Here is a 20,410-nt window from a genome sequence, read left to right on the forward strand (position 1 = left end):
GAGGTGGATTACCAAAGAGGCCACTTGCAACATAAAAAATATACAGTTATGGTACAAAATATACCCTTTTCAAATTCTAAGGTTTAATGTATCATGGCAGAATAAATAAAATCTATTTTTCAGCAGGTCCTAAAATTAGTCAAATACAACTTAAAAATACAAAATATGAACTACTACACCATGTCATTATTTAATTAACGGAAATTAAGCCACAATGCAGAAACAGTGTGTGCAAACTAAGTATACTCTTACTGCACATGCATAGAGAGGGAAAGCAGCAGATGAGTGTTTTTAATCAAATGCATCCACTTAATTTATGATCAGCAAGTGTGATCACCTCTAGGACAAAATAAGTTTTGGTATGTTTTAGCATTATGGCAAAGACGAAAGATATCTACAGTCGTCCTTGAGAAGGGGTTGATTAATCCCATAAACCTGGGATGGGTTTTAAGTTCTAAAGTAGGAAGGATCATTGTGAAAAACAAGGCAATCAAGGCAATTCCACAGGCAAATTCATCCTAATGTCAGAGGGTGATTGGGGATTGCTTTACAGCCACAGGACTTGGGCACCTCTCAGTCATTAAGTGGCTCATTAACTTTTTTTGTATACTAAACTGCTCTAGAGTCAGATGTGAGGCCATCTGTCTGACAGCTAAAGCTTGGGCAAAATTGGTTCATACGTCAGGACAATGACCCCAACCACAGCACCGTATCTACAAATGAATTACATTTTTATCACTTTTTTTTTTTTTTAAATTGACGTATTGCAATGCCCCGGTCAAAGTTCAGACCTCAGCCTGATTGAGATGTTGTTGCAGGACCTTAAAAGTACTGTGCATAAATGAATGCCTGCTAACTTCAACGAACTCAAACTATGTCATAAAGAGATAAAAGAGGACCAAAATCTCTCCACAATGATGTGAGGCATTGATAAAGTCAGACAGAAAATGATGCTGATTGATTGCACAAGCTTTTGAATGACGGACTATACTTTGTTTTTCACACACTGTTTGTGCATTTCGGCTTCATCTTTGTTAAATAATGACACGTTATTGTTCACCTCAGGTTGTATTTATTGAATTTCCGACCTGGTTAGACATTTTCAAATATTAGATTTCTCGTACAAAAGGCTATATAATAATGTATGTATCTATTTTATGTTATAGCCCTTTTTACCATTAAGCATGTTGAGCATCCATGCAGAAACCTAATTGGGATGTCAAAAAATTATCTATTAACCCAGAAATGGTAACTACAGGAGACATCCAGTGCCATGGTCATAAATCTAAAGGACCCCAGACAAGAGACCTCCCTTATGAAGTACCTTATCTAAATGTTACAGCAGTTACAGCCACAGACGTTTTATGTCATCAGGGTTAATAAATGGGCAGTTGAAATTACATACAGACACACAGCACCTCCAGGCTGCAATTTAAGTTCCATCATAGCAATGAAACGTGCACTACCACAAGTGATGATTCCGGCTTGCACTGTGCCTATAGTTTGGCCTACTGGCCTTGTGAACAATGGTCTGTGTAATGGGATTGCTCACACAGCTGTGCTACCCTATAAAAAAAATGATAATGAAAAAACAAAACAGTAGATTAATAAATACATCGTTGTTACTCTTTACATATCATCCCACCTTATGTCACATTTCTGATAACCTATTCTAATTAATCAGCCTTTTTAATGGAATTACTATACCATTAAATAATAACTCATGCAAAGATGCAATAATGACTCAAGCAATCTCTGCTTCCATAACTCCTCACCAAAGCTGCAGAAATGACATGATGTGTCCAACCATAGGATGCCCTAGTGTTTGCATCCTCGACTATTTTGAAAAAGTAAAAAAAAAACTTTGTTGGTATGTCTCAGCTTAAAATAATAACTGCTTTCATCTACTTGAGGAAGTGATACAGTGTCATTAAATAAGCTGTTGTGGTTTATTTAGCAAATCACTTTTTGCTGCCACCGCTTGAAATCATTATTAATAAAGCCTAATATAACCCTTGTTTAGTTATCATTGGTCTAATTTACCAATTTGAAGATTTAACTCTTAGATCTTCACAAACTGCTGCAGTTAACTGAAGCACAGCTACTGTATGTTATCCACATTATTCCCTCTACATAGTGACCCTAAAATAATAACATATCTAATGTTATTCGGTCCTCGACATTGTTAATAAATAATCGTAATGCTGCTTGCTTGATTACATATGATTTTTCAAATAAATGAAAATAAATGTAATATGTTTCTCGTCGCTGTCACAAGTAAATAAGTTATTTCTTTGTGAAAGTACAGTATTTGGTGTGATTCCAGGTATCACAGTTAACGATCAGCTTTTGGAGGACAGGATTGTATCTAATTTAGAAAATCTTCAATTTTGTACAATTTTCTCAACAGTATCATCATCTTTTTGATGTATAAGAAGAAGATGTTTATGTATTGAAATCTCCGTTTCTGATAACATCGGTCAATGTGTAACAGATAAGCAAAGACTTCTTTGGATTTCAGTGTTCCTGATGTTTACCTTTATTTTTCTAATATAAAATGACCGCAGGGCAGCAATGATTCATGTATATCACTAGATCATTTCATAATATAATAATATTATTGTCTGTCTAGCTACTGAGAGCTGTTCTCCCTCAAATATGTATTCAAAGGACATAAAAAGGTGTGCGTGTTCATTGACGAGAACACCTCAAAATAATATCATAACCACGGGGCTTTGCGCTTCATGTCTAACTCCTATTTCCTCTTAGCTTAGTCACCCGCAGCTTTAAAAGAGCACCTTAACTGTTAATTAAATGATTGTCAGATTAATGCTATAATTTTTATATATTTCTAGTGAGGGATTAATAACATAGAATGAGCAGCACAAAGAGGATAATTTAGGCTTTCTGTCAGATAGACTTGATTTGATTAATATGTTTTGGTCGTTGAAACATTGCTATACTTTATTCCCTTTTTCTAATATTTAATAGGGTTATTTTGAAGGGGCTTTAACAACTTGAAGTAATTTTGTGACACCTGTAGAGTTTAAAAGTAGTTTGTATATTATCTTTTTTCATCAGAATTAATATTGCAATTTGACTTACAGGCTACTATAATCACATAGAGTGGCCCATTGAGATTAATAACCCTTCTAACGGTTCAATCCATCCCTCAGATGACCATTGCGGTCCACTTGCTTGAAATATGTGTAATATCTCTCCTCAAAGTTTAAAAGGCACATGTTTCATGAGCCATGTCCTATTGGGAAATGTCACAGCCAGGTCAGGTTATGACATAAATGTCACATGTGATGGTGACAGAATACTTGGACTAGGTGACACTAAAAGTTATTAACTTGGATGGGAGAGCTCATTTCTGTGAACCATGTTGTGAACCATAATTTGCCCGATTAAAGTGTCCTGGCAACTCGTGAATATTCATCAGTTCCACTTGTCTGGCTGTGAAGAGTCTGAAAAAAAAGAGTCATAGGAAAGAAATAGATGAGCTAGAATCACCAATGAGACAAAAGATATTTGGGAAATTGACAAAAGAAAAAAGTTCAGCGTGCTCACCACATTGCGTTTTTACAATATGTGTTTTTGACTTAAGGTATATGTAAGAAGAACAGTGTTGAAAAGCAAAAGGCAGTTTGTAAAAAGGCAGATTTGGACTGACAATTTGTAGTGAAGGAACAAGACTGATGGTCAGGTAAAGTAAGGTAAAGGTACAAAGAAAGACTTATTAGGAGTGATGGGAAGATAATAAGAGATTGAAAACCACATTAGGCTGAAAGAAGAAAGGGCCTATACAATGACAGAGTCCCTGAGAAATGAACACTGAGTCTGGACAGAAACCAGCAGGAGAAAAATAATTTAGGGAGGTCAATGCAAAAGAGGTAGATCAAAATGTCTGATTAGGAAAACTGATAAAGAGCATGTATTGAGGGGTGTTTGGTGAGGGACCTGGGGATACTTGAGTCTTGACCCGACAAAACCTCACAGCTTTATTGTCAGATGGCATATGAACTCAGTGTTTCCCCGGAGACTCATTGTCTGCCTCAGCATTGACGATTGTCTGGCTCTGAAAACTAGTAGGCAGCTCAGTGTCTCATGAATATTGATCTGATGCTTCACACAAGTATCCCCCATAGAAGAGGACCAAGGGTCACCTGAACTATTATTGTGATGGATATACTTCAAATGATCATTGATTTGACTCTGTAATGGCAAAACAAGACGGCTTTGTAGAAAATGAAGTCTGTCTTTAATTGCTAAAAAATGATTAAAGTGTTGAAATCTTGAAATGACTACAATTATTAAAATATTTTGTGTTTTTTTTAATAAAAAAAAACATTAACTTAATTAATTCTGTTTATTTAACAGAAATATTCGATGAATTAAGCTTTGGTTAAACATTAAACATTTATAAATTGATACAGAAAATTGACATTCTTAAAATGAAGATGACCAAATAAGTTTACATTTCAGCCTCACCATTTATCCATTTTTAAGTCAAGCCCCTCCAAAGTTCTATCTTATTCAAATTTCCACTAAAATCCACAGTTTATCTCATTATTTCACATTGTGCAAATGTCACAATCTAATACAATATGTGACTTTTCATAACTTGTATTCAGTGGAAAGGGGGAATTAAACTGCTTTGTCATTTTCACCTTTAGGAGGTGAGCGATGCAGACATCATGGAGTTAGTTCACAGCTCTCTGGGGCGAATGACCATCATTCGTCAGATCTTCCCGTTGTGGAGGGATACCAATGTTCGCTGTATGAGGAACAATCATCGCATCTCGTCTCTGCTCTGTGACCCTCAGGAAGGCTATCTACAGTCCCTGGAGGTAAAATATACTGAAATATGTACTTTTGAAGCCTTACAAGATTGTCACTCAGACTATATTGACCTGCACGTTACCGTTTAACAAATGCAGTACAATCTATTAACTTTTTTTTTTTAGTCTTGTTTAATATGACAAACAAAATTTAAAAAAAAATACTCTTTAGAGTAAGTTAAAGGACTATTATACTAATGCCTGGCTCCATAAATCAGGACTCTGAAGATTCTTATCAATATCAGGTATTCTACAAAATATCTATAAAAATTTTAATGGTGAATAAAAAACTGCATAAATGCACTTAAGGCAATATGATTTGAAGCCATGTGAATTATTATTTAATTTAGACAGTGGAAGGTTGACGTGATTCCTTAATCAAACATACATGTGAATACATTCTACTATATTGTGTATAAACATTTATTAGGTCCCATACTGATGCTGTGCTTATTTATATAAACAACCACTCTTATTTTTTTCCTTTTTCTCAGTGTGATGAAGTGTGTAATTTTGCACAACCAGACCAAATACTGGTGGCATATTGGAGTGTTAAATGGTTCCTTATCGTTTGCTTGAGGTGACTGTAAAAGGTTATAAGTACCTGTTGTCAATTTGAATGCAGTCGATTTCAGCAGATTTTAGTGGAGATGGTTTCTTTTATTATTATTTTTTTCCTTTAATCAGGAAAAAGTAACAAAACAGGTAAAGAAAAATCTCTGCTCTTAAACCTTCATTGTCAATGAAAATACTGAGCGTGCTCGAAACACGTGTTTAATTAAGAGCCTTTAAAGATGCACAACAGTAGCAGTGTGATGGACATTGTCACAGTGGGTTTTAGACTGATAGCAAGTTCATGCTTGTTCTTTTTTGTTAACTTTATTTTTTTGCCTTATACATTTTGCTGTGGATACTTTTAAGATAATAAATGTGTGCTTCAGACCAACAAACTTATTTAATATACTTCATCCAGTACCAGTGACAGATAAATGAAGCAAGATGTGTTTTTTTCTGGTTTGTGTTTACCACAAATTGCCTGTATAAAGATCTGAACGTAATTACTTACACAAATTTTCCCCGGTATTTGTAGTGACTGTACAGCGTACGCATGCAACCATAGTGTAAAGTACAAGCATCTGCCAAGTGCCAATGAATACAAATACTAACTGATTATGCATGCAACAGAATATATACTCCCTTGGTACGATAATTATGAGGGACATGAATGCCCATGAATATCAATGACTGCAGCTTAGTGTGTCTAGAGACTAACTGGCAGAACAGAGCAAATTATTGTTTTAAATGAAGGAAAAGGGTTGTTTTAATAACACGCAAATAAATTTAAGTGGCAATGAACCCAAATTACTGTAAACCCGAAATCAGTGCATTACTTGTTAATAAAATCTGAAACTGCAAGCTTAATAAAGGCTTCTGTAGTAAAAGGTATGCTCTAAAAATTCTGCTGCCTTTGATTCGTATTAAGGATTTATCAACCAGAGGAAAGGTAAATTCAATCAGTGACAAGAAGGGTCAGTGTAGAAGACTCGCCGTTTGGCTTTCTTGTCTTCCTTACACAATGTCATTCTCTTCTTTGAGTCTTTAAAGTAACCTCACTCACCCAGCCACGTATTGCTTTCAATGCAGAGTTAAGAGGGGCTCCTTACACCTCTCACACTTTTGATCAATCCATCCATCTGGAGTGAAATGGCTGTGCTCCCTGTAGCGCTATTGAAATGTTCACATTCCTTTTTATCCGTACTCCAGACAGATGGCAAAACCATGTGGTGTGTGCACCCACAGTCCTCAATAATTCACATGAAAGAGGGTTAAATAACGGGTAATGGCCGTTTAAGCATTCATCAGAATTGTTAAACAGTGAGTAAAGTACAGTGCTTTACTGTACTAATAAGCCCTTTTTCAATGCTTCAGCTGTGGTGTAACCTTAGAAATCCAGAGATATCAAGCTGCATCTCACCTGGACTTAGCTTCTGACTCGGTGACCTTGGGGAGTTAACTTACATGATGTCTTACCACAGAGAAGCCGCTGCTTGGAGTGGCAGCTACTATTGCCTCTCTGGATATTCTGCTGTGGGAGGATTTGACTTGACTTGACCTAGAGGAGCTATCAAATCCACTGTCACACTATAACAGCAAGCATTTGACATGATTCCTCACACGACACACTGCAATTGAATGGGACACTGAATTCATTAGGCATGTGATTACCGAAGCAGAAACAATTGTTGTTTTGGCATCAGATCAGACTGCAGTGGCATCATGACCTTCGCCTCCTGAGTGTTTCATGGAAATTGTTTCACAAATGGAAAAAGTCAAATACCATAATTTTTCAGCAAATCAGCTTGAGTGCTCAAGTAGAAAGCTTCCTGCAAACATAAATTTGGACAGTCATGAAAGAAGTAAGCAACCCGGTCTTCTTTTCATCACCAAAAAGAGGTCCAACTGTCGAAAGTCTTGTCATCATCAAAAGGCGTAGAGGCAATGTGTGGGCATCCTCCAGTTTCTTGTATGGCTGTGGATCCAAAGCAGAAAAGAGCATAGCATAATATGTCCATGTGCACATCTGCAAGGGAGTATAATTGTGGTGTCCCACTGTCAGACAAAAGAAGCAAGAGTTTATTATTCACCAACAATATTTCCTTTTTCTTTTTTTACAGCCCACCTCACCAGAATGAAAAACAAATACTTTTTACTTGTGTGCCACTGCTTTGAGTTTCAGCACCGAGACACTGTGATATTTCCTGCAGTCCTGAAAACTAATATTTGTTTTCTTGGCGGTATGCTGAGTTTGTGTGCTGTGTCACAAAGAAGAAACCAAGAATATTTTTTTATTTTATTTTATTGTTTTCCCTCATCAGGTGTCCAATCTCTACTTGTATGATAGCGTATTGATGCTGGCAAACGCCTTCTATAGGAAGCTTGAGGACAGGAAGTGGCACAGTATGGCCAGCCTTAACTGCATGAGGAAGTCTACCAAGCCATGGAATGGAGGATGGTCTATGTTGGACACTATTCAAAAGGTATTTGGGATTGAAGTCACTGTTGCTTTTTGTTTGGTTTTGGCTTGTTTTTAATATAGACACTGCTGTTTCCTTCTAGTTTTTCTTCTTCTAATAGCAGTTGTTTATGGAGTATTTTTTGTCACATATGACTAAGAGTCTGAAATGCATAATGAAGAATTTATGAGAAGCATTAGCATCTATAAAGGGGATTTTTACACTCAAAAGACAGAATGGTGCAATGAACTATTCAGTTATTTTTAAAATGAAACCAGTTTTTATTTTGTGGAAGATTCTGGGCTTTGACGCCTTTGCTCGTACAGCCGTCTCTGTTTCCTCATTGAAATAAGGCGTATTATAGCAGAAAGTGGCTCGATGTCATCCATTTCAATCTGATAATGGAATTTTTCATTGTTGCAGAGAGTCATGCTGGTTTAATCTTAAGTGTGAGAGGAAATGACCAAGTTGAGCATGACAAAACGGCAAAGAAAAATGGTGTTCATTGTAGCGGCTATCATATTGTTATGTTATGTCATTCATATGACATGATTTAAGTGAACTAAATTTTCTCTTACACTTTAAGCTTCTTTCTAAAATGCATACAGCGTTTTGACTGGTTAGTGCTTCACAACAACTCAACGTTTGGCTGAACTTTTCTAAATTGTTTTTGATAACCTCCTACTGTACCTAAAGGTCTTGTGGAATGGAATTCATAGGTTAAGGCTTATCATCTTAGAAGTTGCATACATTTTATGGAATGAAGGATGGTAAACAAAACTCTAAATTCATACAGTTCTGTGCAACAAAGCTCCATCTGAGCTTTCGTTAAACGACTTTTTATTTTAAAAGTAGTTGATTTTTTTCTCTACAGAGCCTATTCTATAAAGCAAGTTAATCAAATAAACCAATTGTTTAATGTAACTAAATTTTGATGAAAATATTATGTGCAAAGATATTTATTTTGTGTAATAGAATATGTGTAGGCTATTTGTTGTTATTGTTATTATTTTTTTTCCAATACCTGTAAACTTGCCTAGATCGTAGACACAAGCACACACCTTACAGGACTTACCGCTGCTTCTTCCCTTTCTTTTTCATAACATCTCACACATTTAATACATTCAGCTGTTGTTTCAACAGGGGCGGATAAGTGGCCTGACTGGACTGATGGATTTCCGTGCCGAAGGCTCTAATTCTCATGTACAGTTTGAGATTCTTGGGACCAGCTACAGCGAGACATTTGGGAAAGATGTGAAACGGGTCAGTCTGGAAAATTTTATGTATACTTATTGTACTTGTCTCTTGAGTCCTGGAAAATGTACCAAACACTTGGCAATTGTTTTGCAAGTTGTGACAGTAAAACAAAAGGAAAAAGAACAGAGACACAGAATCAGATTTATTAGGACATGTGTTCTCCTTTTCATATCCATAAGTAAGCATATAATATATTATACAGAATAATATATTGGATTTTGCAACATTTTCTTTTCACAACATCATATATTCTGTACATTAGAACACAAGCTAGTTCATTGGAATAGTGCTGGGTGTTTACTTAGTTGAGGGCTGTAGAGAAATGTAACTAAAATTAAACTGTCATCATGCAAATGCCCCTTTTCAAATCACCTATATTTAGGCAGTCAATTTCAGAACAAGGAAAACTGTTGTCCTGACAGTTTATTTTCTGTAAATGTTTATTTATCGCACGTAACAGTTGTGGCTAACTTATTACCAGCGAGGACCCTCTAGGATATGTGTCCATGAGAATCAAAACTTGGTAAACCTTTTTATCAGATATCTTAAAGGTCCTTTGGGGGTTTTTGCTAGAGGAAATATTCCATCGAAGCTGTCCACTTGTCTTTTGGTTTTGTATCGTCACTTCCCAATCTTTATTCTTTGGTTCAAAGCCCTGAAGTTAAACGTTATTTCTTGGTTCAGGAGGTGAATTAAATGAACTTACATGCAGGGCAGATACTCATCTGTACGTAAACCCCTGAAAGCTGTGGTCACAGGGATTAACTACTTGTCAATTAGGTGCCAGGTATTTGGGTGCCCTCTACTGGAGCTCTGGAATTAAACTGCTCTTTTTCCTATAGTCATCCATTTCATCACACCAACCATCTTGGCTTGTTCTACGATCCAAGAATTCAAATAAAAAGTGTGTGTGTGTGTGTGTGTGTGTGTGTGTGTGTGTGTGTGTGTGTGTGTGTGTGTGTGTGTGTGTGTGTGTGTGTGTGTGTGTGAGAATATACTTTTATTATTAGAGTTATTATTAAAACACACCATCTCTCATGACGGACACAGACATTTGCCTGTTTTCCATCAGGCTCTGTAAGTTGATTTTGGACTTTTTACTGCAAAACTTGTTTGATCTTTGCGACGGTGTAGAGCTGAAGTGAGAGATTGAGAGCATTATTTGTGCTCTCCTTTCTTAGCTGTAATTTGTTTGTCGCTGTTTGTCCTGATTCAGTCAGGGGCTTCTTCTTGAATGAAGAGGAATTGAGTTTCTTGGCAATCTATGTAGAGCAGGACTGACCAGAAGCGGTAATGAAGATTTAATCACCACTCAGCCTAACAGAAATCATGGAGCCAATTCATCATAATGTGGTCATTAGCATTAGCTAGGAGGACAGACACCCAGAGGAACATATATACACACTGTGCACTCCATAATAAACATGCACTGCACAGCCTGTTTATCTGTCTGAGATCCTTGTTGAATCTCAGAAACCTTCAAGCATACAGCCAGGCAAACATAGAACAGAGGCCAGAGAGCAAGCTAACATGTGGACGCTTATATCTCAAAATCATTAGAGGCACAAGGGGACAGCAAGGCCAGATAATGGGGACAGCAAGGTCAGATAATGGGGTGCCAGCTGCATTCAGTGCTGCTGTTCATTACCCGGTGTGTTCACTAGCTGGCAGAACCATTTACTCTGAGAAAACAGACATGAATTCATCTACCGCTCCACTCTCTTTCTGTACGACACTAATTATTATACCACACTAGAATGCCTCTGCAATATGATGCAGGTTCCTGTTTTTGCTGTACTTTTTCTTTCCCAAGTTGGGTGTAAAAGTGAGTCCATGCCAACCCCTCTCCACCCTTGCCAGCCATCCCCATTCTGTCCCTTTTACTTCCCTTTTATCCTTTCTTCTCATTTCCCATCCTGCTCATCCTTCCCTCAATCTGGTCACTTCTTCCCTTCTTCACTAACCCTTTCTGCTCATTTTTCAGCCCTGGTTTCCTCCCTTTCCATCATCATTTATCTGCATTCAGTCCATTTTCTTCCCAGCCTGATAGGTCTTAGATGAGGCGTCTTTCTGGTTAGAAACTGTAATGAAGACTGAAATACTATTTCCTGGATGGCTACTGTGAGTTTTCTCCACCATCTAGAACTGATGCAGAGTGATCGATGCTGTTGTTGTTGTTGTTGTTTTGGTTTCCCAGTTTGCTCTTATTGATGTGTCAGCTCGTCTATAAGCAGATATTGCTAATGACTTCCAGCTTACACGAAGCTCTCATAGAGAAAAGTCAATTCATTTGAATGTAATTATTCCTTCAAGCCACTATCTTGCATGTATCATGCAGTAGTTATTCGCGAATGTGTCTACAGCAACAGCGCTGGTGTTAATGTATTATTCGGAACCACTTTTTAACACACTTAAACTAAAAATATTACCCTACATTAAATATTACTGTATATCTGCTTGATAGTCTCTTAAAAGGGCTGCTTTGAATTCTCTTCATTTAATTTTATGGTTGCAGTGTTAGTCATGGAACTATAACATGCAGCAGCTAGTGCTGATGTTCCCGTTGAAACTGTTCCTAACTGTCCTATTTTGCAATGAAAATAATCTATGATATGGCGGCCTAAGAAATGTTTGTTGGGAGCTAGATTCCAAACTAGAAGATATTACGAACATACTTTAATCTAAAAACGTTTTGAGTCCTAACAGGAGTTCAGTTTGCTACAATGTAAATGCACAGCATTTGCTGAATCTGGTAATTTGGCTGGTTATTACAGTACAGTACATGCATGTTTTAAACTCCTCCCCAGGATACTAAAACGACTTTTTCATCAGCAGTTATAATCTGGTATGTCTGGCGACTAGCTTCTTGGCAGATTTAAGTAAAAATGCACCAGATTCAGAAGAAAGTACATGTTAACACTTCTAGTTGCCAACACTTTTCTAAAACCTACCCAAGTGCTGCTAACTGGAGCAGTCTTTGCACCATATCAGACCGAGTCTGTGCGCACATAATCCGGCCAAATCTGGCAACGTTGCATTGACCAAGCCAAGCTTAGACACCAGGGATCCAGGTGTATTTCCCTTTGTTAAATCAGTCGCTTAGTCTGGATAAAATCACCCTTTAATGTTGTGACTTTTGATATTCATGATAGTAGATAGTAGGTTCACATGAGCTCTAATGTGGCTTGTTGCACGGCCATCTAAAAAGCAGGCATTTATTGATCGCTGATTTATTCATCCTCAACCCTATTTCTCATAGACCCATGAGGCAGAAATGACATTAAATAGTCTCTAAAGGGCACGTCTCTCTTTCCAACAATAGATCTACAGGGGGTTGATAGGGCTGTTGATCTAGCGATTCATTTGCCAGGCTCTGAGATGTCTAGCTTCGGGAAACTCACTTTCTGGCTCCTGTGCTGGTTTTCCAATCTCCTGTACCTACTTTGGTTGTAACCCACAGGTGGATAAAGATCATTTCACAAACTAAAACGCAAATTAGGTAACCTTTATTTTAAATGTTATATCATAATGTACTTCTGGGCCAATTAAAATTAATTATTTTTGCTGGGTCTGTGGTCTCACCAGATAATTATTACATATGGAAAGTAATAATTAAGTTTTTGTTTTTTTTTACATACGTTCAATCACAGGCCCCTGTAAGCAGTGCCAGACACCTGTTAATGCTGAAAATCCTCAGTTGACAATTGATTGATAAATTAACAGCTTACTGAAGCTCCATTAACCATATCCAATTTATTTAGTTTGGTAAAGTTGCATAGTCAGAAATAAATAAATCACAGAAGCATTGTAATCCTGTAACTTGTGCAACTGTTATCATGTGCAAATTGCCTTTTCTCACAAGTGTCTGCATAAAAGAAAAGCATTAAAACTGTCTGTACCCACTTATGCTTGTCTGACTGCCACACTGTGCTGACAAAAGTAAATCCTTCTGAGAGTCTCAAATAATTGGATGAAAAGTGGATGATATTCTCTTCATCCCTGAATGTATTTTCTCTTACATGCTTCAATCCATCATAAAAATAATACTGAACAAATGTTAACACCCTTATAACCGGTGATATGATTTTAAATGTGCAAAATCATCTGCTCTTTGTTCACTTTTCAGTAAATTTAATGAGTTGAAAACAGAACCAGTGCCCTACGTTTTACGTTAGCCTGCAAATTTGCATGTCACACCATCATATGTTCACAGTATTTTTAAAGTCGACACTGTATACAGTGACTCAATGGATCTGCCTTTCTTCACCTTTTGTATGTAGTCGTTTACTATAATAATTCATATAAAAAGAGAGGAAGGGTTATACTGCTGCTTGAATAACTGCACTCATCAAACTACTGTGGCACACACTGTACATTGTATTAAAAGTCTTAGTATAAATGCATGAATAGCAAATAACAGGGAGAAAAACTGATCACTGAGTGCTTTTATTTTACTTCTGGTTTTCTTAAGGCAATGATTTCTATTCAGAAATGGGGTGAACTCATTTTCATTTTGTATTTCTTCTTCCTTTTCCGTTTTGTTCGTTTCTATTCCCCTTCATTTCTTTTTTTTCCACTGTCTGACACAGTTTTACAGACTAAATCCTGCTTCATGTTGCTTATTAGAGGTTAGAGTGATAGACTGGCGCCATGTCTGCCAACCTCATTTTTAGTATATCAGGACAGATAAGATGTCTCTTTTCTTGGCTAATTTAAATGGCTAGCTTATTTTTCACTGTAGTGCTGATGATTAGAGATAACAGAGCCAGTCCCACTCCAGTGTTTTCCTCTGGGATGGAGAAGGTAAAATGGAACATTAAAAATAAATAAGTATTGTGTCCATTTGTACAGACAAATCATGACAACACATGTGTGAGTACTTATTACAGAGAAACTTTTGCAGCAGGGATAACTCTTGTCGGTACTGTCAGGGCACTGGTGCATTAACATCTGTTTGGGTTTTGAGTTGAATGGCAGTATATAATTACAAATGCTATTAGCTTGCTCTATCAATTTACCTTTCTTAAATTTTGAAATGTGAATTGTAGCTACAATAACCAGTGCAGCTTCAATTACCCTGTGACTTTTATTGTGTGCTCTGACACAGTGTGTTTTTTATCCATTAAATTATTTACATTTACATTTTGTTATTTATATATTATATATATTATATTGTAATATATGTATGGTCGGAGGGTAAGATGGCGCCGCCATTGCGTGCAATAGGTCGGCAGCCTTATGAAATTTCCCCTTGTGGGACTAATAAAGGTACCGGTATATCAAATCAAATCAAATCAAATCAACTAAATGTATAAAAAGTAGGAAGCACCAAGTTTTTGGAGCAGTATTTTAATAACAGAAATCAAACAGTTTTGGTGCATTTTTTTAGCCTTGCAACAGACTAGCAATCTTTCCAGGGTGTACCCCCCTCTAAAATAGTCTTCTAGGATAGGCTCCAGCCCCTGAATCTGATGTGCTGAAGAAAATGGATTGATGGACTTTTTAAAAAAATGGGAATATAGTATGTAAGGCAAAATTTCAGTCAGTATTTGGTTTGGCCACCTTTAGTCCTTGTCACAGTTGACGTTTCTTTAAGGATGCAGGTGGAATTCTCCAGACTTCTGACTGATAGCGTTCTATTATGCGCTTTCCTATCCCAGCATGCTTTTCCTACACTGGCAGTGTTTATGGGATCATTATCATTCTGAAAAATGAAGCTGTTGCCAATCTGAAACTTTCTTGATGATAACGTGTGGTGGATCAATATCTGACAGCACTTTCCTACTAGACGTCTGTCCTGAACTCCTCTGTACATATTGAGGACAATTTGAATCAAGTTTGGATTCAACACCAGTCGCCGCTTATTTCCCGCCCAGTTTGTGTGTAATCTGGCACATTTCAGCCTTTCTCTTTGTTTCTGTTTGTTCATAACTTGGCTGCATAACAGCCCCAATTTCACTTAGACCATTTCTGATAAGGCTTCAATGAACAGAAGATGAATTAACTGAAGACCCAGATACATCTCTCAGGTCATGCGTCATAAAGCAAAAAAATATATAGAAATTAGGGGTGACTTAATACTTTTGCACAGTACTACAGTATGGCATTAAATGTATTTAATAAGAACGGTTGATTCAAGGACACCTAGAAAGGCTCACCTGACACAAGCAGTGACTGGGGTAGGCATACTCATATGATGAGTCACACAAAGATTGTGGGTCAATAAGAAGCTTTCTTGTATGATGAGCTTGTCAATATGTAAGCACTTGGCTCACTAAACTAGCAAAAGGACAAGCAGAATAGCTGCAACTAGCTCAAACTGTAGTTCCCTGTCCATAATGATGAACATTTAAAAGTTTCCATAAAATGGAACCAAATGCTCTCTGTTAGTTTTTTTAGACCATCCAATAATTGAGACAGTAGTGGCGCTGTGAAAGGAGAGCTGTCTGACTGCCATCCTTTTGTTGTTTTCAAATAGTCATTGGCATTTACTGAGCAATATTACAGATGATTATTTAAATCTATTGAGCATCATGACCATTAGCTAAATAGCAGCCTGTTTTTGTTGTGACTTTTTAAATGGTTTAGAGCATTCTCATTTGCACAATATCCTCCAAACAAAGCATACACCTTCCAAATAATTTAACACATGTGACTTTGTTTGAACTTAAATAAATAGTACAAGTAAAAGGACTGCTTTAAAATTGTAGGAGAGGTCTTCTAAGAAAAGTACATATCATCGCGATTAAAAATTGCCGGTGGTATAAACCATCATCTTAGTTTGTTCAATTGCCGTTCAGGAGAAATCCATTCACAGGAAGCAGGTTAGGTTGATCTTTATTTTTTCACATAATTGTATTGTTGTATCATAAAAAAAACTTGAAATGGGAGGTTAGTACTAAAAAGTGGTTAGTACTACCTTATTATTATGCAAAGAAACATCTATGGCTCACCTTCATATAATATTATAATTCTCTTTGGTGTCTATTCATGAAATTAGATACAGTGTTGTCAAAGAATACATATCAATTTTAACTATTTGAAATGGTTTTACTGATTATTTTCAGCTTTATTTATTTTTCAATCTATGAATTCATACTTCAGTTGCAGCTGTGCTTTCTGTCTTCTCACATACTTGACATACACTTGACTATCAACATAGCCTCTCCTCGAGAATGAGGCGGAAATTGCATGACATTTTCAGAGATGTGTGTGCCCTACTTGAACTTTTTATTAGAGCAAACATGTACCTCATTGTCAAATTAAAGCGTTGTTACATTTAACAAGACACTCTTAATTAAGATTTGTTTCCCTCAGCGACATCGTAATTTTCCCAGTTGTTTCTTTGTGGAATTTATTCCCCGTGAATTCTTGGATTTCCTCCCATAGACTGAATAGGGATCGGACTTCCATCATAAGTTCATAAGATCTGCAGTCCAAAATGAAATTAGCAAAAAAATTATATTTACAAGGTGAACATTAGCCTCAGATAGAAGATTTGTTCATTCATTCAAAAGTCCTGTAACGTGTGACTAAATGCTTAGCGATGCAAAGACTTTAGAAAAAGTTAAACCCTAATCAAAGGAAGAGCTCGAAGGAGCAGGGAAAAAGTCATTTCACATTAAACAACAAAAATCAAACAACAAAAAACATTTTTTTTGTAATACATCCTCTCTTGACATAAATACCCATCCTTTTTCACTGTCACATCCTCGGAAATCTCATCACATTTCCTTTATTTGTTGCAGACAGATTGCATTATTATGTTCTAGTAAAGCAATTTTTAACCTACAAGTGACTTTTCAAAGCTGGTAATCAAAGGCCACCGTGTGTTCATTCATTTGTTACTCTTTCAGATGCAAGGAGTGTGGCTTTGCCATATATATTGTTTGTGACCTTCCTGGTGGCATGCTGGTGTGCAAAGCTCTGTGAAGTAGAAGTGTTCCTCTTTAGTGTTCTTCAGTTTACAGAGCACAGATTGCTCAGTGTTTTTCACTGAGGGCAAAGCTGCTCATGGAGAAAATAGACCCCTGTGAAGCAAGCAATGCAGACTGACATTTTGCCCCAGCACACACTTAGAAACACAAACATGCAAGCCAGTTGTATACTCCGATGATCCAAAGCATTATTACCACTTATATATGAGGCGAATAACGTCTGTTCTCCCACTCAGCATGTTGGATGCGAGACAAATGGACAAATGTGAGTTTGACTGGTGCATCTCAGAAAGAAAGAGGCTTAGGGGGGTGTCTCAAAACATGAACTGGAGATAGGGTGTGGACTGATGGACTCGAACAAGTCTGATCCATCTTTGATCCACCGTTATCCACCATGAACTTGAACAAGTTGACTATTACAGTAGAAGTGTTGAATACATGCTTTCAGAGCTATGCTCATAACCTTTGTAAGGTTCATATATTTCCAACAAAACATGATTTAATGCAAGAAATGACATTTTAGTCACGCATATGTGACTAAACACAAACAGTCATCCATGATCCTTGACTGTGCTTAGAAGTCACAATTCATTAGTGGAATCCTGCAGGAGGAGAAAACTGTTCACATACCAACAGAAGCTGATGTGCTACAACCATGATTCATTTCATCGATCATTTTGCAGTAAAGCTATACATAGCAATGAGAATTTGTAAACTTGCATGCTCTGCAGATGGGCTGTGAAGAACAAAAGATCCAGCTGATAATGAAATGCACTTGTGATGTTTTATCAAAGCCTCTGTGATTGCCTCAGATACTTGCTTTTTATTCACAGATGAATGCTTTTGTTGCTCCCTTATTTGTCTGCAGTAATTGTTGCTTTCTCTTGATGGTGTTGTTGTTTGTAATTTTAAGTTTGCATTTGTGAATGGTGTAAGTAACTTTTTTCTTCATTTTGTTTTTCTTATAAAACATTTAGTCAAACAGAACATTGCAAGAACAACAGACAACAGATACAAAATAACACCTAAGATAAGATTATTAACGCACACTTTATTACACTAATATAATCATATTTTAATACTCAAACACGCCTTATGTATGTTTATATGAAACAGAGAAAGACCATTGGTGCTCACATGTTCTATGTAGCAGTTTGGACAATGATCAAACAACTGAGGAAGAGTTTCAAAATCCTTTTGATTTGAGCACACAGATGGGCCTGGATTGCAAGGGGTCTCACTGTCTCTTCAGCATGTGACAGTTTTCTTTGGCATAAGATTTGCCGGTTACATTTGTGTTCATTATAGTGTTATCATCTGCTGGCTCAGCATCCACTGAGCGAGGTTAGGTGGAATAAGCTAACTAAATGCTTAAAAACATTTTTAAAAAAATCTTCTTTGAAATTAAAAAAAATTTAAGCTAAAATAATGATTTAAAATAAATGTTGGAATAAAATAAAACTCATATATGCTTTACTATATTTTAAATAGACTAATCTAACAAAACTATAGTATGAGTGACTTTTGCATACTCTCTATAGCATACTGCTTTTTTAATGTTTTCGCTGGAGCTCGATGTGCTGTTGGCAAAAAAGGTCTGTTGTCTGACCGTGGGCTACCATTCTTGTCCTGTCAGCTCAAATCTCAAAGACCACTCCAAATGACACGTCGGATCCTTGAGAATTCTTGTCCAGCTAGCAGCACTGATTAAGAATTTAACAAACACTAGACTCACAGACGTGAGGTGTGGCTCAAAAAGTTGATAGCGTGGAATGAGAGTTTTAAAGTCAAGCGATATCTTAGACTCGAGACGCAAACTAAAAAGTGATGGGTTTGAAATTCTGTTTATCTGTTTTGTTTTTATTCTCAAATTTTCCACATGATGAGCACAAAGTGCATAAAATATCCCCATCGTATTCATTTTGCTTGCATCTTCATTCTTATTGCCACTTTCTTTGTGTGTGTGTGCCAATACATTTGTAGTTGAAAACATAGGAATTTAATATCAAACCAGTTTACATATTAATGTAGGCATTTGGCGACTGAGTTATGATTATCATTGCAGGGAAACAACACTATACTTCAATACAAACACTTCAGCTCTCATGCTTGGTTTTTATTCTGTTCTACCTGTAATAAATATATTACAGAGCTGTTCTTTAGAGGCTTGCTACCTGATAAGTTCTTATTTTTTCCTCATCTGTCTTATTTCTCTTTCTCCTTATTAGCTGGCAACCTGGGACTCCACTCGTGGTTTGAATGGTAGCCTAAAGGAGAATCGGATAGAAAGTGGTATGCATGGAGTAACACTCAAGATTGTAACATTACTGGTAAGTTGTGGGAGTACAGCGAATCTATTAACACTTGAACTGCGTAGGCAAATATCTGAGAAAGAAACACCAAAATATAAGCAAACACATTTGTTAGTTTTTTCTTTTTACCCACAAATTAAGCATCAGTGTTTCTGTAGCACATACACTAGCACAGTTTTGCTGCATTTTTTTCAGATATTCATACATTAACCCTACATGTTTTTGACATTACCTGGGGTTTACATCATAAAGTTTGCTGTTGATAATTAACTGCAATTTGTGTGGCTTTTATTCTATTTTTGCAATAAATATTTTCTTTTCCAGGTTAGATCAAATGTCTCGTGTGCACAGCATGAAGCAAAAACTTTATTTACATGATACACAACACTGCATATTTCTTTAAAGCTTGAATTTCAACATAAACTAAATACAACAGAACAAACAGATTAGTGAAACTTGATCCCTCGGCTAGTAAAGTCATGTTTTTAAGCTGAACCTTTTAACCGAACCTCTGCTATCACGTGCGGCAGTTTGCTAAACATTCAGCATAATATACAGAAAGGGGTACAATGAATATTTTTTTACTCAAAGTATTTATTTCAGTCATTATAATCATTATGAGAGAGGACACTGCACATTTTCTCTGTTTCAAAGTGAAATATTAAGTCGTGCTCTCTGTCTTGTCCTGAGAATGTAGCACAGCAGAAGCCTGCTAAGCATCAGTCCTACGCTGCAGCGGCTTTTCTTAGACTGCTACTAGAATATGACAAGCGAAGTCTCTAACCTTGTCCTCCCCCTCAGTCACTTCTCCACCTCCTCAGTCTCCATTTTTCCTCTTTTTCACACATGATTTACCTGCAGCTTATTCATTCACATGAGTTCAGCTAAGCTCTTTCCTGGCAGTGTCACTTAATCAAGTCATTTGCCCCAGCCCACTTAACCACCAGCACCACAACCACCCCTCCTTACCTGTCCCCCTCCTGTTTTTCTCAGCTCGCCTTAGTCCACCTTCACCCATTTAATTCTGCCCTGACACTTTCAACCCA

General features: G+C 36.9%; 1 protein-coding gene across 4 annotated transcripts in view; it reads left to right on the plus strand.

The window, feature by feature from the left end:
• grid1a (glutamate receptor, ionotropic, delta 1a) overlaps positions 1–20,410 on the plus strand; it is a 289,059-nt gene that overhangs the window by 244,312 nt on the left and 24,337 nt on the right. For all 4 annotated transcript variants that reach the window (XM_076891554.1, XM_004551461.3, XM_023153530.3 and 1 more), the window contains exons 6-9: positions 4,680–4,853; positions 7,721–7,882; positions 9,002–9,121; positions 19,281–19,382. In XM_076891554.1, coding sequence (XP_076747669.1) covers positions 4,680–4,853; positions 7,721–7,882; positions 9,002–9,121; positions 19,281–19,382 — 558 coding nt within the window. The remainder of the gene's footprint in view (positions 1–4,679; positions 4,854–7,720; positions 7,883–9,001; positions 9,122–19,280; positions 19,383–20,410) is intronic.

This window comes from Maylandia zebra, linkage group LG13, assembly GCF_041146795.1.
Source record: "Maylandia zebra isolate NMK-2024a linkage group LG13, Mzebra_GT3a, whole genome shotgun sequence".
NCBI lineage: Eukaryota > Metazoa > Chordata > Actinopteri > Cichliformes > Cichlidae > Maylandia > Maylandia zebra.